The 26290-nt window shown below is 40.4% G+C and overlaps 1 protein-coding gene across 3 annotated transcripts in view; it reads left to right on the top strand.

Annotated features, from left to right (window-relative positions):
* magixa (MAGI family member, X-linked a) overlaps positions 1–26290 on the top strand; it is an 89380-nt gene that overhangs the window by 25430 nt on the left and 37660 nt on the right. For 2 of the 3 annotated variants that reach the window (XM_062998940.1, XM_062998942.1), the window contains exons 2-11: positions 2649–2938; positions 7206–7322; positions 8457–8576; positions 16650–16823; positions 17455–17629; positions 18787–18857; positions 20748–20915; positions 23853–24297; positions 24444–24915; positions 24996–25059. In XM_062998940.1, the coding sequence (XP_062855010.1) occupies positions 2659–2938; positions 7206–7322; positions 8457–8576; positions 16650–16823; positions 17455–17629; positions 18787–18857; positions 20748–20915; positions 23853–24297; positions 24444–24915; positions 24996–25059 (2086 nt within the window). In that variant the 5' untranslated portion in view covers positions 2649–2658. The remainder of the gene's footprint in view (positions 1–2648; positions 2939–7205; positions 7323–8456; positions 8577–16649; positions 16824–17454; positions 17630–18786; positions 18858–20747; positions 20916–23852; positions 24298–24443; positions 24916–24995; positions 25060–26290) is intronic. The other variant, XM_062998941.1, reaches the window with a different exon arrangement.

Here is a 26290-nt window from a genome sequence, read left to right as displayed (position 1 = left end):
CATAGGCCAGACGTAACTCTCCGAGACGCAAAAATAGTAACGCGCAGTAACTTGGATAAGTAACTTTAATCTGATTACTGGATTGGAAATAGCAACGCGTTAGATTACTTGTTACTGAAAAATGTGGTCAAATTAGAGTAACGCGTTACATCAGTGTGATGGAGACACAATTTTTAGATATTCTACAAATCTTAAATGGTATTTAAGTCTGTTAATTGACTAGAGAATCTTGTGATGTTACTTAATACCTGGCGTTCTGTCCTCAAGTGCCCTGGTACAGTGATGTTTTAAGGATTTTATCCCTGACAGCCTTGGGATGGTCTTTCATCATGAGTGCTATTTGTTGTATGAACTTTTCTTGACTAATGACAATGTCATTCACAACTAGTTTATAATAATTAGACATTTACGCAACATCATATATTAATCTTGACACACTACTAGTGTAAACAAGCATCAATAATGGCTACAAGATGGTACAACTCTAATCCATCTTATGTTTGGGTTTACATAAATGAGGACTGAGGAGGAACCAAGAGCATAGATCTAAGTAGGCACATCTCTCTACCTGAAATAGTAAGGGCTTACTGCATATGCTGTATCCAAACCCTATGTCCAGAATTAAAACAAGTTCGTTATGTTTCTTACAACGTTATGGTATTTTGCAAATATAAACACATTTAGAATTTGATATACAAGTGTTTATAGAATATTTGAGTTGAAACATTGCACAGTAAGAGGGTAAAAGTTTTGAGCCATTGGACAGCATTGTGTGAGAAACTGTCATGCTATTGTGATATACTGTATATGTGAGCTTAGGAGTACTTAAGAAAAGCATTTTTACTCAACACAATCCACCGCTGCATCAACCTGATACTCTATTTCCCAAAGAGAAAGTCATGCATTAAGTATATTCACAAATAACATCATGTTCTCTGGGCCTAAACTCATCTTAGATTGACCAAATAACTCTAGAAATGTGTGCTGTGGTCAGATGAGTCCATGCTTCATGGAGTTGCCTAGATCTCTGTGTCAAAGGTCGAAAGGACCATCTGTACTGTTATTAGTGAAAGGTGCAGAAACCAACATTTCTAATGGTATAGTGGTACGTCAGTGCCCTTGACATGGTAACTTGCATATTGTCGCTGTCCCCTGAAACCCAGCTTTTCAGGAAAAAAGAAAAAACTTTTTCCCCTGAGAGTAACGGAGCAAACAAACCACAGATGGCGCAATTTAGATACAATTCAGCACTGAAATAAAAATATATCTTTATCAGGTCATCAGTCCATAGGTTTCATAATATGTAAAATGAACTTAGACAGCAAAAAGGTATATACGCAGATATTTTTGGTCAATTCCAAAGAGCACGTCCAACTTCCTGCACGGCATGTTGTGTGTTCTTTTAAGTACTGCCGGTATGAATACATGTTTTAGCACAAGCAGAGTCTAATATTACTATACTAGACTATACCTGGTAAAAATCAGCAGCCAATGGAAATACTCATTAAAGAGATTGCGTGATTTTTCATCCTTTCATTGGTCATTTTGATATTAGCTGCTATGGACAGACAGAGATTTATACCCACAATCAACACGTGTAATAAAGTGAAAACTGCTAAAAGTGGAGATACGTGTTTTTCATCGGACAGCAACGATATGTGTTAAGGTAGCAGTGAAGCAGAGGCATGTATTGGAGCCATCTTTGCTGCTTTGCTTTATTCCCAAACATGATTCCCTTGCTTGTTACCAATTCACCAGCTTATTGTGGACTGTGTTAAACTGGTGTAACCTGGATATTCTATACACATTTTACCCTTATTTAACCATTAAATGTCATTTTGTTGTGCTTTTGTTACTTGAATACTTTATTATGCATTTTTCTCCCCATTTTCCTCCTGTTTTAGCACACTCAATTTGTCTTCCGCTGCTGAAGGATACCTGATTGCGTCCGAGCAGAGCACATCGCTGTACACGATCTGAAAAGATCTTTGTTTTATGGCATTTTTTGTGCGGCACGATGGCTCGGTGGTAGCACTGTCGCCTCACAGCAAGAAGGTCCTGGGTTCGATCCCCAGGTGGGGCGGTCCGGGTGCTTTCTGTGTGTTCTCCCCGTGTCTGCAAGGATTTCCTTTGGGAACTCCGATTTCCTCCCACAGTCCAAAGACATGCAAGTGAGGTGAATTGGAGATACTAAATTGTCCATGACTGTGTTTGATATAACCTTGTGAAATCATGAATCTTATGTAACTACTATTTCTGTCATGGATGTAACCGAAGGGTGTAAAACATGACGTTAAAAATCCAAATAAGCAAACAAACAAACTTGAATAAAAGCTCAAGAGTATTAACAAATTTTAAAAAGATTTTTAATGGCATTTTTTACAATTTCCCAATGTTTTTATTAATTGGTAATTTTTTGTATTGTAAATGCTGTTATAAAATTATTGTTTTTAAAATATGTGAGGGTGTTTTATTTTGAGACATCATTTTGTAGAAAATAATGATTATTTAAGTCATTTTCTTTTTTAAGTAAAATTTTCTCAATATTTTTAGTGACTGCTTAATAAGTTAAGCAGATTTAATGTCTATATATTTATAAAAGTAGATGTAGCAGAACTAAATCCTACTCTCTCTCTCTCTTCCCTTAGCGCTGGCGCCATGTCTAAGGCTACGGTCAAGAAGCTACACTGGCGCTCCAAAGTTCAGGAGAGCTTTGTCCCTCTGGGCGGAGCCTCAGGGGAGCTAGGTGTGGCCATCGGGGGTGGTGCCGACTATGGTGAGTTTCCGTTCGTCACAGCTGCCCCTGGAGGTGGCGCCACAGTGGGAGATATCATTCTGGAGATTGGCGGCACTCCTGTCCTGGGAATGACTCTGGGAGACGTCAGAGGGGTTCTGAATTCGTGTCCTCATCCCATTCGCATCAAAACCGTCTCACCAGGTAAATAAAAGGAAAAGCTTATGAGAGTTTTTGTTGGCTGAGTGAGGTGTTCCTGCAGCGTGTGATTCGGCGTGTCTGCCTGCTTCCGCTCTGCGGGTGCTGGATTCCTGCTGAATTATTAAATATTAGAAAATCTCAGCATTATACGCCTCTTATGTTGGAATAAAGCTGCACCATGTATCTTCTAACCAAATCCCTGTCCACTGTATCTTTTAAACACATTCACCTGTACTGCGAGAGTAAGAAAATCTAAAACATTTAAAATGTATGTGTGGGTGTCCTCCAGGGACTCAATTTCCTTCCTTCCATGCTTGATGGACATCCCATTCAAAAAACATATGTATTTATATAACTTGCCCCACTTTTGTGGCCATAACAGTCTCATTCTCATATGAAGGAGGTTTCTATTGTATAAACATTGATCAGCCATAACATTAAAACCACCTCCTTGTTTCTACACTTACTGTCCATTTTATAAGCTCCACTTACCATATAAAAGCACTTTGTAGTTCTACAATTACTGACTGTAGTCCGTCTGTTTCTCTGCATGCTTTATAAGCCCCCTTTCATGCCATTCTTTAATGGTTGGGACTCTCCCAGGACCACCACGGAGTAGGTATTATTTAGGTGGTGTATCATTCTCAGCTCTGCAGTGACACTGACATGGTGGTGTGTTGTGCTGGTATGCGTGGATCAGACACAGCAATGCTGCTGTAGTTTTTAAACACCTCAGTGTCCCTGCTGGACTGAGAAAAGTCCACCAACCAAAAATATCCAGCCAACAGCCGGCAGCGTCCTGTGACCACTGATGAAGGTCTAGAAGATGACCAACTCAAACAGCAGCAACAGATGAGCGATCGTCTCTGACTTTACATCTACAAGGTGGACCAACTGGGTAGGAGTGTCTAATAGAGTGGACAGTGAGTGGACACGGTATTTAAAAACTCCAGCAGCGCTGCTGTGTCTGATCCACTCATACCAGCACAACACACACTAACACACCACCACCATGTCAGTGTCACTGCAGTGCTGAGAATGATCCACCACCTAAATAATATGAGGTCTGTAGTGGTCCTGTCGGGGTCCTGACTATTGAAGAACAGGGGGAAAGCAGGCTAAATAGGTATGTAGAGAAACATATGGACTACAGTCAGTAATTGTAGAACTACAAAGTGCTTCTGTATGGTAAGTGGAGCTGATAAAATGGACAGTGAGTGTAGAAACAAGGAGGTGGTTTTAATGTTATGGCTGATCAGTGTTCCAATCCATCCAAAATGTGATCTGTGAGGTTAAAATTAAGACTTAGTGTGTTTTAATTGAGCACCTGTACCCTGTAAAACCACAACTTTATGGCACTCAAAAATCAATAGGATTTTTAACATACTTTTTGGTTTAATACTATACTTTTGGTTTAATACTAAGGTTTTTGCATATCTCAGTAATTAAAAAATTAGTAAAACTGTCTGTTAGTCTGTTACACTTTTAGAGATTTATTACTGTGTGGTGGCAGAGGTGTATTTGAGAATACACTCAAAACATAAGTTCAAATAATAATTAATAAAAATAATAAAATATTATGGCTGTATGAACATCCCTGGTTCTGTCATCTGTCACTGCATTAGAAAATAAACCTCAAGGACTCAAGTGTCCATTGGACACTTTTATTATAGCGTTCTTTCAGCTCAGTCCTGCCTCTTCCTTCCTTTCCATCCCCGGTAATACAGACTGTGTGCTGTTAAGTGGATGTGATAAGCTCACTCCATTACTTAACCTTTCTGAAGCTCCACACTCACTCCGGCACGATTGATCACCATCAGCGGAGGAGAGCAGCTGAATGTGCACGCTCATACATTCTGAATGGGACGGCTCATACACGCGTGCTCCATGTGTGGAAACCGTCTGTCATTCGAGGCTTTATAGCACTCTAAAAAATGAAGGCAGGAGCATTCATGTAAGTCTTTGAGGCTTTTGCTAGCTTCTTTATTCACATTTCCTGTGATTGAGAAGTGGGGAAATTGGCACGCTTTGATTTGATCAATGAAGATAAACTGCGAATCAGACAGGCTCTTGAGACAACATGCACCAAACTGATTTATTCAGTTGTGGCTATAATGTGATTTTGACTCATTTGTCTCATGACATGCTTACCTTTCTTACCAAAAATCTAAATAAATCCAGTTTGGTAAAATCTTTAGAACACTTAAATATGTAAAATTAACGTTACTGAATTTGTAGGCACCGAATGGCCAAAATTAAAATTTTTTGTTACTTAAGATCAGTGTACCTTATAATTCTGAGATCACAGGTTCAAACCCCTAAAGCTTCTATGGCCATCCATGGCCAAAAGTTCATGACTGGCCTTTCTCACAGGGCATCTGTGAGTTTATGTGTACATAAAGGGGCAATAAAGGCTGCCTTTTGCTACCATTTGTACAGATTTTAAGACGTCTCTGGAGTGGAAGGCTGTTTGTATGATATGATAGAAGGATGGGATGTTTGAGGCAAATTAGAAATATTTCTAAACCATAAGCTCCTTAATTGTCTGTCCACTTCCACAATAATTGCATATAAAATGTGTGAATGGGTGTGGTAAAGGTTTTAACTCTGCTGTTTAGCTATTGAGATAAGTCTTTTGCAAAATACTGATCTAAATACAAACCTCAGTTCCAGAAAAGTTGGGACATTTTGTAAAATGCAATAAAAACGGAGATCTGTGATTTTTAATTCTATTGAACATTGATTTAACTGACAAAAGTACAGGGCGGCGCGGTGGCTCAGTGGGTAGCACTGTCGCCTCACAGCAAGAAGGTCCTGGGTTCTATTCCCAGACGGGGCGGTCCGGGTCCTTTCTGTGTGGAGTTCGCATGTTCTCCCTGTGTCTGTGTGGGTTTTCTCCGGGAGCTCCGGTTTCCTCCTACAGTCCAAAAACATGCAGTCAGGTTAATTGGAGACACTGAATTGCCCTATAGGTGAATGGGTGTGTGTATGTGTGTATGTGTCTCTGCCCTGCGATGGACTGGCGCCCCATCCAGGTTTTTACTGTGTGCCTTGCGCCCATTGAAAAGTTGGGATAGGCCCCCCCCCTGTGAAAGTGAGTGCGTTCAGCCCTGCCTGTCGGCAGCCACATGAACAACGATTGGCCTGTTGTTCATATAGGGGTGGGGCATTAAGCTGGATAGGGACTCTGGCATTAGTGGAGAGGAAGCGTGACGCAATCGGGCAATTGGACGCTCTAAAAAGTCGGGTGAAAAAGGGGAAAAAATTGCATAAACAAAATATATATAGATAAAAAAGAAAGTGATTGAGTGACAAAAGTACAAAGAAAAGATTTCCAATGTCTTAACTGAACAAATAATTTATATTTTGTAAATATAAACCGGTATAAAGTTTGATGCCTATAACACAGTTAAAAAGTGTTCCAATTGTAACCTAGTGGTTAAGGTACTGGACTAGTAATCAAAAGGTTGCTGGTGCAAGACCCACCACTGCCAGGTTGTCACTGTTGGACCCTTGAGCAAGGCCCTTAACCCCTTATTTGCTTAGACTGTATACTGTCACAGTAGTGTAAGTCGCTTTGGACAAAAGCGTCTGCTAAATGCCAAAAATGTACATGTAAAAGTTGGGACAGAGGCTTGTTAACCAGTGTTACATCATCTTTCATATGAACTTTTTACATCATCTTTCCTATTAAGACTTTTTTTAAGGGTTTTGGGGACCTGATGATACTGATTATTGCATTTGAGCAAGTTACATTTTTACCCATTCTTGCTTAAACAAAACTTTAACTGTCAGTTATATACATTTTCAAGAGAATTACCAAATTGCAGATTCTTGTTTTCATTGCACTCTAAACATGTCCTCATGGGGTTTGTAGCAAATCATAATAGCACTTAGTAGTGCACTTGGGGTGGTCATGCTGCTCTATTCAAATAAATTACTGTAATGTGTAAAAATATATTTTTAAATCCATTTGACCTATTATCTATATATTATCGAGCACATAATTTTGCTAGATTTAGTGACATGTAGATGCTAGATTTATTTCGGAACAGTGAATCCTGAAAGTATTTAGACCCCTTGACTACATAGTTGTACTTAAAGACAAATGAATAAGAAATAAAGCTGGGATTAGATGTCTTAGGTTTTTTGTTATTACTATTTTGTTTGTTTGGCCTGTTATTCCAGTTCTGGTTTTGGTTTATAGGTAAAATATTGGGTATGTTAAGTAGTTCCACTGATTTAGCTGGTTACTGTGTAACTCCTGCAGGCTCCACTCTGTGTAAAGACCTGAGGTTATATCTGAGCAAGTGCTTTACACCTGGATCCATGGACAGCCAGCTGCAGCAGGTCATACGGGAGAACCTTTACCTTCGGGCGGTACCCTGTAAGTAGACACACACACACACACACACACACACACACACACACACTCACACACACACACATACATGAACTTTTTCTTTTTGATCTTCAATGCGTTTCTGATCACAGGATGCTGTTGGCTTTTTATTTTTGGTTGGAGTGCTTTTTACCTCCTAGCATTGACACTGAGGTGTTTAAAAATTCCATCAACATTGCTGCACCTGATACACTCAAACCAGTACAAGACACTGAAGTCTCATTACATTGTCATTAATGTTACTGCAGTGTTCAGAATGGTTCACCAACCAAATAACATCTGGTAAATAGGGGTCCTATGAGGTCAAACGAGACTCCCCACTGACCAGGCTTACTCATTCGATGTCACTCAGCAATCATAGAATGAAATTAAGTGATCCACAAAAAGAATGACAAACCACAGCTGGGGTTCAAAACAGGCTCCTAAGTGCAGTGCTGGATTTGTGCGAAGCTAATACCCCCTTCATTAATGAACAACAAGAAAGAGCCACGCTGAGGTTTACAAAAGACCATGAGGATTAGACTGCAGATGATTGGAATAGAGTCAATCTATGTTTTAGATTCCAAAATTCACTCAGTCATCCAATGGTTGGACAGAAACCTGGTGAGGCCTGCAAGCCACAATGTATTTCACATACTGTGAAGTTTCATGGCAGATCAGTAATGATCTGGAGTTATTTTAGCAATGCTGGATTTGGGCAGATTTCTCTTGGTGAAGGACACATGCATCAAGCCACGTTAGAGGTTATTCTGAAAGAAAACAGGACAATGATCTATGCCACACAGCCAGGTCAATCAGGGTGTATATGGAGGACAATCAGATCAAGTAATTGCCAGCACAATCTCTAGATCAGAATCCTATTACAAACCACTGGAATGTGAAAATGAGGAAAATGGATGGTCACAAGCCACCAAACAACTTTTTTGCTCTTTTTTGCCCCATCCTAACTTTGAGTGTTAAGCAGGCATCAAATTCAAAATGTAGGTATATTTACTGATTTCAATATATTTGGTTTTCTATTATCTTGTTACATTTGTAAGCTAAATAAAGGCTTAGAATATTAAACAAATCACAAACTCTTGTATTTATTGCATTGATTTTATTGTGTTTATTCTTCAGGTACCACCAGACAGCCACGGGATGGGGAGATCTCTGGAGTGGACTACAACTTTGTCTCCATTGAGGAGTTCTTTTCATTAGAAGAGTCAGGAGCTCTGTTAGAGAGCGGCAAGTTCAAAGGTCAGAAGCAGCACAGCTACACAGCATTGGACATCTGTCAAAATAAACAGTGTCATACAATCAATACGAATTTGATGATTTGGTTATCAAACACTTTTTTTTTGTATTTTGTTTATGCATTTTCTCCCCCTTTTTCTCCTGACTTTTACCCGATTGCATCACGCTTCCTCTCCACTAATGCCGACCCACACTCTGATTTGAGGAGAACAAGGCTAACCCACCCCCTTTCCGACTTGTGGGCAGCAGCCGTATGCATCTTTTCACCTGCACTATGTGAGTGCTAATGCGGATCAGCCCTGTGTACGGAGAGACACACCCTGATCGACGCACTCCTTCCCTGCCCCTGTGCGCCATCAGTGAGCCAGCAAAGGTCGTAGTTGCATCAGTTATGAGGAGACCCTATCCGGCTTACTACTACCCCACCCCTATATGAACAGCAGGCCAATCGTTGTTCTTGTGGCCGCTCAGCCCAGCCTGATGGCAGAGCTGAGAATCAATACGATGTATTCGAGATCCCAGCTCCAGTGTGCTAGCGTGTGTTTTTACCGCTGTGCCACCTGAGCGGCCCTCAAACACTTTTTGAAATAATACGGTCTTAATGCTCAAGCATGATTAGTTTAAACTAAATGATATAAAAAAAAATCCGATTTTTAACTCGTGGGATAAAATAAAAACCGTGTCCACAGCCATTGTATTTTAGTTACGTTTAGTCCTGGCTTGGTGCGATCGCTGCAGTTTTTAGTGTTATTTACAGACTGTGCTCATGAGTATGAGACATGGGGGTCAGGGATTCCTGCCAAATCTTCACTATATGCTAACTAACCACCAGCTCTAGAAGCTCTAGTGCATCAGATCACACTGAAGACTTTCTATGTATAAAATTAACATGTGCTGTTATATAGTTACATTGTCCAGCAATATTATAATATTTTTCAGCCGTGACGTCTTGTACATGTTATATCTTGTATATTCACCTGCACTTACATCATTTACATCTAAAAACAGGTCAATTGATTAAAAAATATTTAATCTGAAGATTGCTTGTTTGGAGCAAAGATTAACAGATTTTAATTGATTCATTTTCCAGTGGTGCATGTGTAGCATTGACATGTACACCGAATTGCTAAAAAAACTGGTACATCAGTCTAATACTTGGTACGTCCCCCACGGGAACGTAGGACTGCAGAAATATGATGGGGCATGGGCTCCACAAGCTTGCAGAAATATTCTGTAAACCAGCGGTCCCCAAACTTTTTTTCACCATGGACCAGTTTCATGTAAGATATAATTTCACGGATTTTAAATAGAGTAACTACAGAATGGAAAATCGGTGTAAATCCTGAGCTTTTTTCGCTGCATTAAGACGCTGCTTCCACCTAGTGGTGATAGGAGACAGTAACACCCGAAGAGTTTTGGGAAGAAAAAAAATTTCCCCCTTTTTCTCCCACTTTAGCGCATCCAATTTCTGCCCGTCAATCATCCTCTCACTAATGCTGGTCCCTGCTCCTGACTGGGGAGGACGAGGCTGCTCCACGCTCCCTCCGACACATGCACAGCAATCGAACATCTTATCACCTACACTCGACGAGTGCAGTGCAGTACAGCGCTGTGTACGGAGAGCCACACCGTCTAAAACACTCCTTCCCCATCTCCTAGCAGGCGCCACCAACCAGCCAGTAGAGGCCGTAATCACACTAGTCTGAGAGAGAGTCCCCATCCGGCTTAATCCCGCCCCTATCTGAACAACAGGCCAATCGTTGTTCATGGAGCCACTCAGCCTCAGCCGGCAGGCAGAGCCAAGATTCAATACGATGTATTCGAGATCTCAGCTCTGGTGAACAGCGTATGCTTTACCGCTGTGCCACCTGAGCGTCGAGTTTTGGAAATGTAATTGCTCTTGTACCGATCTCTAATTATTTATTCTTTCTGTGCGGCCCGGCAATAAATGACCCACGGACCGGTACTGGTCCGCGGCCCGGTGGTTGGGGACCACTGCTGTGAACAACGAACACCATACTTACTGCAGAACAGTCCACAATTCTGTTGCATTCTGAGGTGTAGGATTTCTGTGTTCCACAGCGCGTTGCAGGGCATCCCAGATGTATTGACAACGTTGAGATCTGGCGACTCAGGTGGGAATGGCAAAACTCCAAACTCGTTCCTCCAAACATAATTTGGTGTCCTGTTGGAAGTGGCCAAACCCATCAGAATAAATGTCAAGTTTATTTATATAGCGTTTTTTACAACAGACATTGTCTCAAAGCAACTTTACAAAATCCAGGACCAACAGATACAAAAACACCTGTTGAGCAAGCAGAGGGCGACTGTGGCAAGGAAAAACTCCCTTAAAATTACAGGAAGAAACCTTGAGAGGAACCAGACTCAGCAGGGCCCATCCTTCTTGGGTGGCCTGGAGGATACTTTAAATAAGTAGGATTTACACAAATCATACAAACACAGAATTAAATGAACTAAAAGTTATAACTGGCAATAAATAAATAAATAAATAGTAATAATAGAGTTAATATTCGGTCTAGTCTTCAATAAAGTCTGTAGTGAGTTCTTGTCATTCTTGGTGCAATTACTCCAGACTCGTCACATCCGGCAGGAGCAGCATCGTTGTCACGGCAGTCTCGACTTCAATCCTTAACCTTGGCGGGTAAACAGGTTTCCATCAGAATGTCCTTGGGGTAAAACAGTAGAGAATGTAGTTAATAATGTACAATGCTAGTTGAGTAAAACAGTTTTACAGAGAGTGTAAATAATAGCGGTCCCAGTACCGACCCCTGTGGAACACCACACTTTACTTTTGTAGTTTCCGAGCATTTATTATTTACATAAACGAATGCAGGACATGAACGCAGGTAACTCTACAGAAAGGAGGCACACATAACGTTCACGTAGCAGGGGTCCCATGGGATGTCATCTAAACAAACCCCATATCATTATGGCGCCACCACCAGCCACTAGAGTCCCCTATTGTACCAGCTAGAATCGTCTCCACTTTTTTGGAAAGTCTTTCCACAAGATTTTGGATAATGTCTGTGGGACATATTAAAGAGTATTTGTAATATCAGGCACTGATGTTGTCTTAGAAAGCCTCACAGTCAGTCAATGCTACTATTCATCCTAAAGGTGTAGGTAGAATGGGTTAAGGTCAGGGCTCTGTGCAGGCCACTGGAGCTTCTCCATGCCAACCATGTCAAGTCACATCGTATTGGACCTCATTTTGTGCACATGGGCAGTCATGCTTGAACAGGAAAGAGTCTTTACCAAACTGTTGCCACAAAATTGGAAACATCGAATAGATTTTATATCATTAGTTTTATACACCTTTTAGCAGTGGGTGGGGCTGAAACACCAGAACTCGCCGTCAACAGGCTATAATCTGGTTTTGATTTATTGGTCTCATGACATGCACTGTTACACTGTTGTTGTGTTTTGTTGTCTTGTGGTGCAAAAATCTAAATAAATGCTGTTTGGTCAAATCTTCAGAAGGAATTACTGAATATGTACATGCTGAATGGTCAAAAGTAACATTTTTGGTCATTTTTAAAAACAATGTACCTTATTATTCTGATTTCACAGGTTTAAACCCATAAAGATGTATGACATCTGTGAGTTTATTTGTACATACAAACACCAGAACACCAGAACAATTATGTTCTGTGTCCACATACTTATGACCATATAGCATATTTATTTAGTGTGCATTTGTTTGAGAAAATAACACATATGTACCACTATAACTAAGCATAATTTGTTGAACCTCTGTACTTTGGCTGTGATTTAATGCAAGTGTGGTAAATCGGTTCCCCTTGCAGAGAAATCCACAGTGAAAAGCTGAACTGCTCCTGTTTTTGTCACTCAGCAGAAAGAAAAGAGGCTTTTCTCTGTAATCCTTGTTTCACTTGTCTCTGCTCTCTACTCCTTCTCTCTTTCATGGCTGTAAACAAGGCCTGCGTGCAGTTCCATATGCCCCTGAAACTGGGTAAAATGAAAAGCAATAGCACCAAATCCTGCAGGTTTTCATTTTAATATTAGACATTTATTTTTAGTCTGCATAAGTATAAATATCATAGCTGGAGGTCTGTTCGTCACCACAGCAACTGCATTTTAAATATCTAATTACAAAATGCTTATTTTGGTTTAAACGACTGCTTGTAGGTTATGCTGAAAAATGCTGTAGGTTTATGTTTTTGCTCTAAGGCAGGGGGTTGTGGATGCGCTGATGGAGGAAATATAAACAGACTGTATATATTATAAATTGTTAGTTTCAGTTCTGAGTTCTTATTTAAAAAGTCAGTATATATATATATATATATATATATATATATATATATATATATATATATATATATATATATATATATATATATATCAGCCATAACATTAAAACCACCTCCTTGTTTCTACACTCACTGTTCATTTTATCAGCTTCACTTACCATATAGAAGCACTTTGTTGTTCTACAATTACTGACTGTAGTCAATCTGTTTCTGTTCTGCTGGAGTTTTTAAATACCGCGGCCACTCACTGTCCACTCTATTAGACACTCCTACCTAGTTGGTCCACCTTGTAGATGTAAAGTCAGAGCCGATCGGTCATCTATTGCTGCTGTTTGGTGAAATGGACAATGTGTGTAGAAACAAGGAGGTGGTTTTAATGTTATGGCTGATCGGTGTGTATATATACTGTGTATATATATACAGTATATATATATATATATATATATATATATATATATATATATATATATATATTGTGTTTATGTACCAGGATTTTCTCTTGTATACAGTAGCTGCAGGTGGCAGGGTGGCTTGGTGGGTAGCACTGTTGCGTCACAGCAAGAAAGTCCCAGGTGGAGCCGTCTGGGTCCTTTATGTGTGGAGTTTGCATGTTCTTCCAGTGTCTGTGTGGGTTTCCTCCGGGAACTTGGGTTTCCTTAAATGGTCCAATGACATTCTGCCAGGCCACCTGTACACACCTGTACTCAATAAATTACCCTAAGTGTGAATGTGTGTGTTTGCCCTGTGATGGACTGGTGACCTATTCAGGGTGTTTCATACCTTTCACCTGGTGAATTTTACCCATCACGACCCTAAATATGATAAAGCAGTGGTAAAACAGATAATGAATGAATGAACAGTTGTTGCTATAGTTACAAAATGATAACTTTCAAACGCAGCATTTACATTAATTTTCATTTCTAAATATTGTAGCTGTACACTGTATGCTCATGAGTATATTATTTATTTATTTATTATTATATTATTTAGTTATTGTTAAGGTCAGGGGGTTCAGAATTTAATTTTGGACTTGATTATCTACTAATTGATTAAAAAGCACTTTTACAAAAAACCCTACTCCTTTGGGGTAGATGTGTACAGTGGTATGTTAGGTAATGTCTGATCAGACTCATTAATCAAGTATTTAAATGCTGGACAGCTAGTTAACTAGTTTATCTTTCTGCAGTATCCCTACACTTAAAGGTACTGGTGTACCAGTGTGAATGTAAAGCATAATAAAGGAAACTGAATTAATATCTCAAGTTCTAGCTACACACCAGTTAGTAATTACAGTATTCTATGGATTTTTTTTGTTGGTGGTGAAAAACGGGTTCACTTACTTGGTGTAATACTATCACTGCAGTGTTATAGGGCATTTAATATCATTTTCTTTGAAAATCTGATGCTGTAAGCATTCTCTGCAGCTAGCTGGATGTGCTGTGTGGAGGTGTTTTCCTCAGCAAGCAGCTTTGGAAGATTTATGCTGAAGATCCATGTCATTTTTGTTGTTCATGTTACCAACTTTACCTCACCTTGGCTGGCTGGTGCAATTTTAATCACATTTTTTTACAGAAACAGCTGGCAACATTATCTCAGTTACAATATCTACATCTTTGAGTTTGAACTGATTGAACCCTAGTTTAGCTGAAACCCTGTGCGACCGAAATTGTAGGTATAATTGCTACTAGCTAGCTAACATTTTAAAGTTTCAACAGAAAACCTTGTTTTTCAAAAGAGCAGCTGGCCAATCTGCAAGGAAGAGACAACATTAGCGACATTAGCAACATTGGCAACATTAGCTCACAGATCCACATCTCTGAACTGATTGAACCCTAGTTTAGCTGAAACCCTGTGCAACCAAAAGTATAGGTATAATTGCTACTAGCTAGCTAACATTTTAAGATTTTAACAGAAAAGCTTGTTTCTCAAAAGAGCAGCTGGCCAAACTGTAAGGAAGCAACCATGATGAATAGAAACGCTTCCCCCTGGAGCGAATTAACACTGACTGTCGGTTAAAAGGAACTGACTTGTCAGTCGTGTGTATTCATGCCCCATCTGCCAACCATATTTGGGAGGACAGAAGGACATGATTTTGTAACTGAGCCACACCGGGGATCTCCATAGCAGGTGGGCTTGTTACACATCAGTTTACTTAGCTGGCATCTGTTCAACATTGCATTTCAGCCATATATTTTTCAGACTGCACAGTGTGTGCCAGTTTGCACCTTAAATAGCTGCATTTATAACAAGGACTAGTAACTGTTAAACATTAAAATGTGTAATGGGGACCGCTTGTGAAAATGGTTCTACTTTGATTTTTTCTTGATTTTATTGCACCGTTTCATTATATATCGTAAAACCATTATAACCATTTGAGTAAAAAATTCTTAGCATTTGGAACTGCAGAATAGCAACTAAGTACATTCGTGAAATTGACCATTTTCACTTCATTTGCACAAAAGGCACAAAGGTTTTTTTGAGTCTTAAACTTGCTATTAAAGCACATGTTCAAGTGAATTTAGGCATATGGATTTGATCTACTCATTTGCAGACATTGGTTACCTATTATAATATAATATATGAAAATATATACTGATCAGCCATTACATTAAAACCACCTCCTTCTTTCTACACTCACTGTTCATTTCATCAACTCCACTTACCATATAGAAGCACTTTGTACTTCTACAATTACTGACTGTAGTCCATCTGTTTCTCTGCATGCCCAGGACCACTACAGAGCAGGTATTATTTGGGTGGTGGATCATTCTCAGCACTGCAGTGACACTGCCATGGTGGTGTGTTAGTGTGTGTTGTGCTGGTATGAGTTAGTGTGTGTTCTGCTGGAGTTTTTAAATACCATGTCCACTCACTGTCCACTCTATTAGACACTCCTACCTAGTTGGTCCACCTTGTAGATGTAAAGTCAGAGATGATCGCTCATCTATTGCTGCTGTTTGAGTTGGTCATCTTCTAGACCTTCATCAGTGGTCACAGGACGCTGCCCATGGGGTGCTGTTGGCTGGATATATTTTTGGTTGGTGGACTGTTCTTAGTCCAGCAGTGACAGTGAGGTGTTTAAAAACTCCATCAGTGCTGCTGTGTCTTATCCACTCACAACAGCACAACACACACTAACACACCACCATGTCAGTGTCACTGCAGTGCTGAGAATGATCCACCACCCAAATAATACCTGCTCTGTTGTGGTCCTGGGCATGCAGAGAAACAGATGGACTACAGTCAGTAATTGTAGAACTACAAAGTGCTTCTATATTTTAAGTGGAGCTGATAAAATGGACAGTGAGTGTAGAAACAAGGAGGAGGTGTTAATGTTATGGCTGGTCAGTGTATATATAAATATATATAAAATAACAAGTATGGTGGGGCAGCAGTGGCTCTTTGTTGCGTTGAGACAATGTCTATTGTAAAAAGAAATACATTTGTAATGTGGCTTGTCTTTGGCTAAACCCCTGGACTTTTGATTGAAAGCTTGAAGATTCATGTCCAACCACTGCTGAGCTGCAACTGTAGGGTGGATAAAGCGTGTTCCTTAACTCCTATCATTTATGTCTACAAAAATTGTCTAGAACTGCCACAAACATAGTCTAAATTATCTGGATGGTTTCTGTTGTCTAATAACAATGTGTGAAAACAAACACTGAAGTCTATGTTAAAAACTTCAGCCATTATAAAAGCATGAGCGTCTATTTACAATCTCTAATAGAAGTGTGGAACACTAAATAACCCACACACTGTTATTTCTTCATTCTTTTTAACATAGGGAACTACTACGGTACACCACGGCCGGTCCACATTGGGCCTGATAGCCCTCCTATCACCTACCAAGAGCACCGCAACCTGCTGAGAAATTTCCGCACACGCAGCAAGTCCCTTAGCAACCTTGAGAAAGCCGTAGAGGAGGGGGACAACAGTGAGGAAGACTCGGGTCTCTCAGGTATGAAACGAGGTCGCACCATTGCATGATTATGGGGGACTGGGGACCTTTAATTAAGTAGCCTGTTCAAAATGATTTTTATTATATTTTACTGGTTTTGTGCCAGCTAGGATCTGTTCTTCCAGTATGTTTTAATTGGAGCAGTTTTGGTGTATTTTTTAACAGAATTCCAAAAATATGTGGCATTCCACCATGCAGCCCTTATAGACAAACATTGGTAGTGGACTGGACCATGGAATGGAAGTACTCAGTGACTTTCAAAGTATCCCTGTCACAAGATTTAGCACTTGGAGCTACAGTGATTGACTAAGTGCTTTTAATGTGAACTGGAACTGTCTGCAATTCATGGATAAGCTTTTCTTGGCCACATAGGCAAACACACTCCAGTGATTGCCATTTGCAATGGCAGTCATGATTGGACTGGTGTAAGGCACACTAACATTGGTCTCCAGAGTGGTGGGAATGTTTCATTTGGTGTGATAAATTATCTCTTTGATAATGTGTCATTCTAATGGATTTTCTAATGTGCCATTCTAATGGATTTAATTGTCTGAAGAGGTACACTACTGCAGGCTGTTGTAAGATTTATGTTTTATTTGTATTATCTTTTGGTGCTTTTTATTCTCTGTAGCAGGATCTGCAGGGGCGAGCAGTGCCCCTCCTACTACTATTGTTTCACCCAATCAGACGTGGGACCCCAGTGGGGCTCGGGATGGTGTTCCATTGGAAAATGGTGCCCGTGGTGGGACGTTGCCAGAAAACTGGGAGATGGCATTTAGTGACTCAGGAGAACCCTACTACATTAAGTAAGTCAGAGAAGTCATTGTTAAGGACTACCTTAGTTGTAGGACTCAATCGAACCACAGTGAAAGTCGTCATCACCAAATGCAGAAAACATTAGTGGTGAATTTAATCAGCTGGCTAAAAAACTGCTGCCATCTTTAGTCTGACCTGAAGTCTTTGTTTATGAATCTGCAATATAAAAAAAAAACAAGAACAAAACCTCAAAGAAACATCAGGGCTTTCAGACAGTGGGGTGATGTTTAATGTACAGATAAAATGAAATCACAAAATAAAAAAAATAGCCATCATATCTAGTAATATATATATATATATATATATATATATATATATATATATACACACACAGACCAGGCATAACATTATGACTACTGACAGGAGAAGTGAATAACACTGATTATCTCTTCATCACGGCACCTGTTAGTGGGGGGGATATATTAGGCGAGCAAGTGAACATTTTATCCTCAAAGTTGATGTTAGAAGCAGGACAAATGGGCAAGCGTAAGGATTTGAGCGAGATTGACAAGGGCCAAATTGTGATGGCTAGACGACTGGGTCAGAGCATCTCCAAAGCTGCAGCTCTTGTGGGGTTTTCCAGGTCTGCAGTGGTCAGTATCTATCAAAAGTGGTCCAAGGAAGGAAGGCTGGCCCGTGTGGTCCGATCCAACAGACGAGCTACTGTAGCTCAAATTGCTAAAGACATTAATGCTGGTTCTGATAGAAAGGTGTCGGAACACACAGTGCATCACAGTTGCAGGGCTGTTTTGGCAGCAAAAGGGGAACCAACATAATATTAGGACATAATGTTATGCCTCATTGGTGTATAGCATGAACGTTATGCTGGCAGTCTAAAATGGCAGTGATCTGGTGGTCTTGGAGTATTTTGCTTCATCATGACCTGAATAACTTGCCATTACTATGGGGCAAATGGGTTAAGCTATAAACCAATTACATTTAGTTAAGGGATCAGTCACCTTTTCCAGAACAGTGATATGCATGTTGGATAACTTTGTTCCTTAAATGAGCAGATTATGTAGTGTGACATTTGCAAACATAGAAGGGTGCAATCATGTTTTCACAGCACTATATATTATAACAAGTTGATTATTTAAATGTTATGAGAAGCTACCAAATCTCATTAAGTTTATGTACATTTTTTTAGTCATAACTCAAAGATGACAAGCTGGCTGGACCCACGGACTCACAACAAAGAGGTGTTGAGCAAGACAGAGCGTGAGTATAAGCTTGAAGATGTTATCTCCCCACTCCTGCATGCTTCATGTTCTATGTATAATGACTGAACATGTTTTTTTCTGTGCTTGTGTGATTAAAAGATGATTGTGTAGAAAGTTATATGATGTCATTTAGCCTGTGGACAGCTGGTGGCTTTTCTGTAATCCACGAATGACCAAAAACAAACAAAAAGCGTACTAGAACATGTGTGACTCTGTCCATAGTCAAGCGATCTTTACATCGCCAGTGGTTCTTGGCTCCAAAATCGTCACTTTAAAATTTGACCAGAATGTATTGGTTATCACATAGACTTTTCTGTTCCAAACAGATACCTGTTTTTTTGCGATTCTTGGATTACATCTGACCTAAGCAGTTGGATTATATGGTAGCAGTTAAGGTACTGAACTAGTAATCATAAAGTTGCTGGTTCTAGCCCCATCGTTGCCAAGTTGCCACTGTTGGGACACCTGAGAAAGGCCCTTAACCCTCATATACTTGAATTGTTTTCAGTGATAATTGTAAGTCGCTTTGGGTAAAAGCATCTGCAGAGTGCCGCACATGTTAATGTAACTATGAATGTCAACAATTAACCGAGAAATTGAGAAAAAGGCTTTGTTTGATTAATTTAATTAAAATTGTATCAAATAATTGGATTATTTGTTTGATTGCTGTACTTGAAATTCACCCATCACTCCTTTTGAAGCTTACTCATGTTTCAGGTCTGTATCTCTATAAGCTCAAGAGAAAATCTGCCAGTAAACACATTCCAAATATTTCAAATACATTGGAAATAATGCCATACATTCTTTGAAATTATTATAAACTGTATTCTTTTTATTTCTTATTATTTTAAATGTGTAAATCTGAATCAGAATCTGAATTTGACAGTAACTTATTTAGATTGATCAAACTGATGCATGTAAACGTGGTTATTGACTTTATTACGTTCAAACTTCATTCACTCTGTTCATTTACTAGAGTTTGTGTGTTTATTCCAGCAGAGGGCGCTAGAGTTTAACATTTATATAGACAAAACTATCAAAAACTAAGGGCCTGCACTTTCTGCCAGGTTTTACAGTTTCTACACCATGCTATTAATTATTATTTTAATACAAAGTGTTTAGTAGCTCATAATATAGCGAAAAAGACAAGAATCAAAGGTAGAATTTGCATATAAAATTAACACAAGGTCGAAACAACAAACAAAAAATGCTGGTTTTGGAAATACTGAGAAGGAAAGAATTATACAGTTATATCAAAAAATCATTTTCACGTTTATAGAATCACAAACTTTATTTATGTAAAACATAATATTGTGGCGTTGGCGTTGAGTGAAAGGCAAATGACAGCTGCTTAGAGTTTGCTGCATGTTTGCTTGAGAGGCAAATGAGATAAACTGGCCAAATCCAGATGTGTGAAGATAGTAGAGATGTATTCAAGAATAACAGCAGCCAACAAACATAAACAACAGCCAATCGTTGTTCATGCAGCCTCCCAGCCCAGTCAGAAGGCAGAGCTGAGATTCGATACGATGTATTCAAAACCCCAACTCTGGTGTGCTGTGTCTGGTTTTATTCGTAGGTTATAATCATACAGGAAGTAATCTTACTTCACAAAAGGGAATTATAATGGGGTTTTTTCAAAACTGTGAATAAAAAGCAGCAGAGCTTAAGTATACTTAATAAAACAAATAAATATAAAGCACAGGAGGACCAAGACATAACTTTTCTGGCCATGTGACTTCAAGCTGATGGGTTGTATTAGGAGTAATTGCGGGACGTTTCTAGACAGTGATGTCAATAACTATATTAAACATATTATCTAATGTTGATGTTAGAGATAACTGTGTGTGTGTGTGTGTGTGTGTGTGTGTGTGTGTGTGTGTGTCAGTGCCTCCATTTACAGATCAGCCAGCTGACTTGAAGGGCTATTCCATACACACGCGCCTATCCAAAGGGCCACGAGGTTTCGGCTTTAACATTGTGGGGGGCAGCAGACCCAGAGAATTCCTCCAGGTGTACAGCGTCACCCCGGGAGGCCCACCTGCACTAAACACAGGTACATTTAAAAGAATCTGAGCTTCAGGTGATGCTGAAATAAATGATCTTTGTGTAATTGGTATGATCCCATTTGTTGTTTTTTATGATCAGGTTTAATTACACAGAAAAAATAGAATTGAAGATCGGTTAGTATATCTGTATTGGGCCCCATGCACAACCTACACTATATGATCATTTGGACACCTGACTATCAGCTAATTTCAAAAACAAATGGTAATAAAATAAAGTGACCTCTATGTGATCTTTTCAGCTAGAACAACAGCCACTCTTCTTCACAAGAAGTATGTCTGTGGGAACTTGTGCCCATTCATTTAAAAGAGCATTTGTATGGCTGGGCACTGTTGTTGGTCAAGAAAGCCTCAATGGATGTTCCAGTTCATTCCAAAGCTGTTTAGTGGGGCTGAGCTCAGGGCTCTGTGTAGGCCACTGGAGTTTCTTTAACCCAAGCTTTTCTCTATGTGTTTATAGATCTTGCTTTGTTCACATGGGTACAGTAATGCTGGAACTGGAAAGGGCCTTGCCTAAACGGTTGCTGCAAAGTCGTTAGCAATTGTTGTGGCTGAAATACGTGAATTCAAAAATTAGAAGAGATACAAGCAGCATACAGTATGTTACAATATAAAAGTGACCAGGATAAGACAGAAAAAAGAATGAGAAACAGCGCTAAGGGAATAAAAGATGCATTTGACCCAAAGTTGTATACATATACATGTATTATATACAGATCTGTATATAATTATCTCTCCTCTTACTCTTACAAACTTTCTCTTGACTTTGACTGTGTCTTTAAAGCTTTGCTTTTGTTCTGTTTTTGCCTTGACTTGTACTGCACCATTTTACTTTCCCTACTTTGTCTTTAATTTTGTGTCTCACACTGTGTCTTTCATATCAGGATTAGAGTGATGTGCTTAGAAGGGTTTAATACTTTGAATCTGATGATCTCTTAATCCTGACTGGGATCAGAGCTTTTAAGTCTTCTATCGCTTACATGTGCTGAATCATGATTACATGTGCTGTATTACCAGAAACATACAGGTGTGCATGTGCAGACATATGAATGTGCATCTCAATCATGGACAATATATAATCTAGTATACACTAATCAGCCATAGCATTAAAACCACCTTGTTTCTACACTCACTGTCCATTTTATCAACTCCACTTACCATATAGAAGCAATTTGTAGTTCTACAATTACTGACTGTAGTTCATCTGTTTCTCTACATACTTTTTACCCTGCTTTTTCACCATGTTTTTCAATGGTCAGGACCCCCACAGCACCACAGAGCAGGTATTATTTAGGTGTTGGATCATTCTCAGCACTGCAGTGACACTGACATGGTGGTGGTATGTTAGTGTGTGTTGTGCTGGTATGGGTGGATCAGACACAGCAGCGCTGCTGGAGTTTTTAAATACCATGTCCACTCACTGTCCACTCTATTAGACACTCCAACCTAGTTGGTCCACCTTGTAGATGTAAAGTCAGAGACGATCGCTCATCTATTGCTGCTGTTTGAGTTGGTCATCTTCTAGACCTTCATCAGTGGTCACAGGACGCTGCCCACGGGGATATTTTTGGTTGGTGGACTATTCTCAGTCCAGCAGTGACAGTGAGGTGTTTAAAAACTCCAGCAGTGCTGCTGTGTCTGATCCACTCATACCAGCACAGCACACACTAACACACCACCACCATGTCAGTGTCACTGCAGTGCTGAGAATGATCCACCACCCAAATAATACCTACTCTGTGGTGGTCCTGTGGGGGTCCTGACCATTGAGGAACAGCATGAAAGGGGGCTAACAAAGCATGCAGAGAAACAGATGGACTACAATGAGTAATTGTAGAACTACAAAGTGCTTCTATATGGTAAGTGGAGCTGATAAAATGAACAGTGAGTGTGGAAACAAGGAGGTGGTTTTAATGTTACGGCTAATCGATGTATATAATATAAGTAGAAGTACAGTATAAAGCTGATACTGGTTTGGCAAGGAGCCACACTGGAGTCATGTCTTTTTTCTTTGCCATTTTTGGTGAACAGAGGGAGGATGGGGGTGCAGGCAATTGATTGTGCAATCACCCTCACCCTGTGAGCATTAATTCACTTCCAGGTGGATGTTTTTCCATATATCTTGGTTTCTCCCTCTAAAACTGATAAACCTGCCTTTCTCTAAAACTTTGACATTTTGTTTTCCACTGGCATGCAATGCCAGTACACAATTCTTTTTGAGGGGGTTGCCAGTGTTGCAGCATTTTTTTTTTTCATTTTCCCCCCAATTTTCCTCCTAATCTAGTCGTATCCAATCACTCTGTTGCATTACACTTCCTCTTTACTGATGTTGATCTCCACCCTGGTTGAGGAGAGCTGTGACTATCACATGCCCCCTTCGACTGCATCTTTTCACGTGCACAAGGCGAGTTCATACGTGGATCAGCTTTTGTGTACGGAGAGACACACCCAGCCAATCGTTGTTCATGTAGACCCCCAGCCAGCCGGATGGCAGAGCTGAGTTTCAAACTGACTAGCGTGTTTTACCGCTGTGCCACCTGAGCGCCCTGTGTTGCAGCATTTTTGGTCCAGAACCAAGTGGATTTTCCCAGAGGCAGTGTGACATCCCTTTTCAGGAGCTGACCCTGTTGTCCTGTTGGAAGGTAAACCTTCACCTCAGGCTGAAGAACAGGTTTTCCTATGGGATAGTCCTATATCAATTTGCATTCAAGCTTGACCAGTTTTCCAGTCCCCGCTAATGAAATAATTCTCACACCACGATGCTACCACCATCATGCTTTACTGTACTCTGTTATGATGTTACTCTGAGGGTAATATGCAGTGTTGAGATTTAAGGGTTAGTTCTTACAAGGGTTAGTTTTTACAAGGGTTAGTTCTTAAAGTACAAAAACACTAATCTCATTGTCACTCTTTTTCCACTCCATCAGCGGATATTCTGGTCTACATCAATGACACATGTGTGCTGGGTATGTCCCATAAGGAGGTGGTGGAGATCTTAAAGGGTGTGCCCATGAACCACAGTGTTGATGTGGTGGTGCGTAGAGGTTATCCAATGCTTTACAACCCTGATGGCTGCCCCAAGACAAGCCTTTCCTCGAATACTGACTCTACACCAGGTTCTGCCCAGGCTCCACTCCCCAACCTTAATCGCACCACTTCACTACACAACGGTTTCTACCCCCGCATGCACAAAGAGCCTTTGGACACAAATGGTAATGCAGCACCCCCACCTACCTACCAGATACCCAATGGAAATGTAGTGGATGGAACTGTAGGGTTGACAGGCATCGTCCCAAACACGCAAACTGGACGATCGGAGAGACTGAGCTCCAGCCACAGTGATACTGAGGTCTGCGCTGTGGTTACACGCAGGTAATACACATCCAAATGAGCACACATACACAGAATAACATGTTTTAACTAAAACTGAGGCGGGATTTTAATTATATTGAATCTAGATTGCTTTTTGGAGGAGTTGATGTTCTTTCCTAAATGTATCTCTTCCCTCGCTTGCCCAGAGCCTCGCTCATCCGCAGCTACAACAACAAGACCCTCCCGGCCCCTACTCTGGCCCACCAGAGCTCCAAGTCTTCCGAAAGCGATCTATCCAGCGGTGCCCTTCCTTTGCCGCAGCCCGAGGTCGGAGCTGCACCCATGCCACCGGGCGCCCCCAGCGCCCAACGCCCACACGTGCCCCCAACCGAGCTACCACCCTGTGGCTTCAATGGCTGCCCAGCCAGCAATCCTCCTAGGCCCGCCCCAGGCGTCCCTGGATTCCCTGGGGCCGGCACAGGTGGCGAACTGGTGCCAGTCGCTGTGGGGCGAAGCGAGGGAGGGGGCATGGGCTTCAGCGTGACGGCAGGCGGGCAGGGCGGGCAGTTGGCGCTGATCAAGAGGGTGTGGGACCGGCGCCAGTGCCCGTCCCTGCAGCCTGGTGACGCTATCATCAAGATCAATGGTGCTGACGTGCAGAGCCTCAGCTTTGCACAGGTAACAGTAGAAACTTTGGTCAATTTTAGTAACATAAATACACTAGGAAATACGCAAACCTTTTTCTAATACAATTACAGGTGCAGAGAGTGTTGCAGGAACATACTAGACAGGGTGAGGTGATTTTATTGGTTTACAGAGGAGGTAAGCATTTAATATATTTATAGTATTACTAGGGTGGCACATGTGTACCTAAATAATAAACAGAATTTTTTCTTGCTTTATGTACATAAAAATAATGATTTGTCACACTAGAAAGCCTGCGTCAAGTTTTCCAATCTGTTACAAACAAATAAAGCACAGTTAAATGGGCTGTTGTAGCGAAATGGTCTTTAACGGGACGGTGTAATGCAGCTCTGAAGCTGATTTTTGAGACTACCCACAAATGTGTTATTTTCAATAGTAACACTACCCAGGGTGATCCAATAATCACACATTTTCTTTTTATGATTGACAATTACAGAAGCTGTGGGTCCGTCACCTGCACTCATCTTTCTTACTTTCGTTGTATAAAACACAAACAATAATCACTGGCCAAACTGGTTTGAACTGACAGCAAGGCTACAATAACTCAAAAACATGTTTACAACCATAATGAGTAGAAAAGGGTCAGTCTAGTCCAAAAATTGGGCCCGCTCTGTAAAGGGCAGCTCGCTCATACAAGGGGGTTCCCTTACAACACTGGGTGAGTTCCCAAAAACAGATCAAAGTGTGGCCCCCTTATGCCACAAGAAAACCAGACTGGACTGGACCAGACCGAGCCCAACATTATGTTTTTATGTTGCCAAAAGAGGAACTGGCATATCTGTAAGCAAGAAACCATGATAAATAGAAATACTTCCACCTGGAGTGAATTAACACACAACGATGCACAGACTGCCAGTTAAGAGGAACTGACACATAAATCATTTAAGCCTAAATGCCCTATCTGCTGGTAATTTTGTGAAGGCAGGAGGACATAATTCTTTTTTAAACACTGTGATACATTCAGCTTTAGGAATCGTTGTGTCTGAATATATAAAACTGATGTGCTAAAATGTGTTTAATTATGCTATTTTTGACAGCACGCAAACTGCAGGCCTCCCCTAAACATAAATAATTAAAGGAGGAACAAGATTGCTTCTTAACACCAGGTGTAAAGCATTTGGAATGTTGTCAGGTTTCTGTTTATCCTGAAGAATTTGATTATCCTGTGAAATTGGACATTTTATCTCATCCAGAGTGGTTTTTCTTCCTAAAGATTGGATTTTAGATTAATGTTACTTACATTATGTTGGACTGTTGTTGGACTGTTTTTGTAATGCAATCTGGCAACGTTGATCCCAGTGAATTTGTCATTACTGCAGTTGTGGCCACTGCTGGCTGGTTAAGGGCA

This window comes from Trichomycterus rosablanca, chromosome 7 (genome assembly GCF_030014385.1).
Source record: "Trichomycterus rosablanca isolate fTriRos1 chromosome 7, fTriRos1.hap1, whole genome shotgun sequence".
Classification (NCBI taxonomy): Eukaryota; Metazoa; Chordata; class Actinopteri; order Siluriformes; family Trichomycteridae; genus Trichomycterus; species Trichomycterus rosablanca.
The sequence above is the reverse complement of the archived record's forward strand: the minus strand, read 5'-3'. Positions and strand labels throughout refer to the sequence as shown.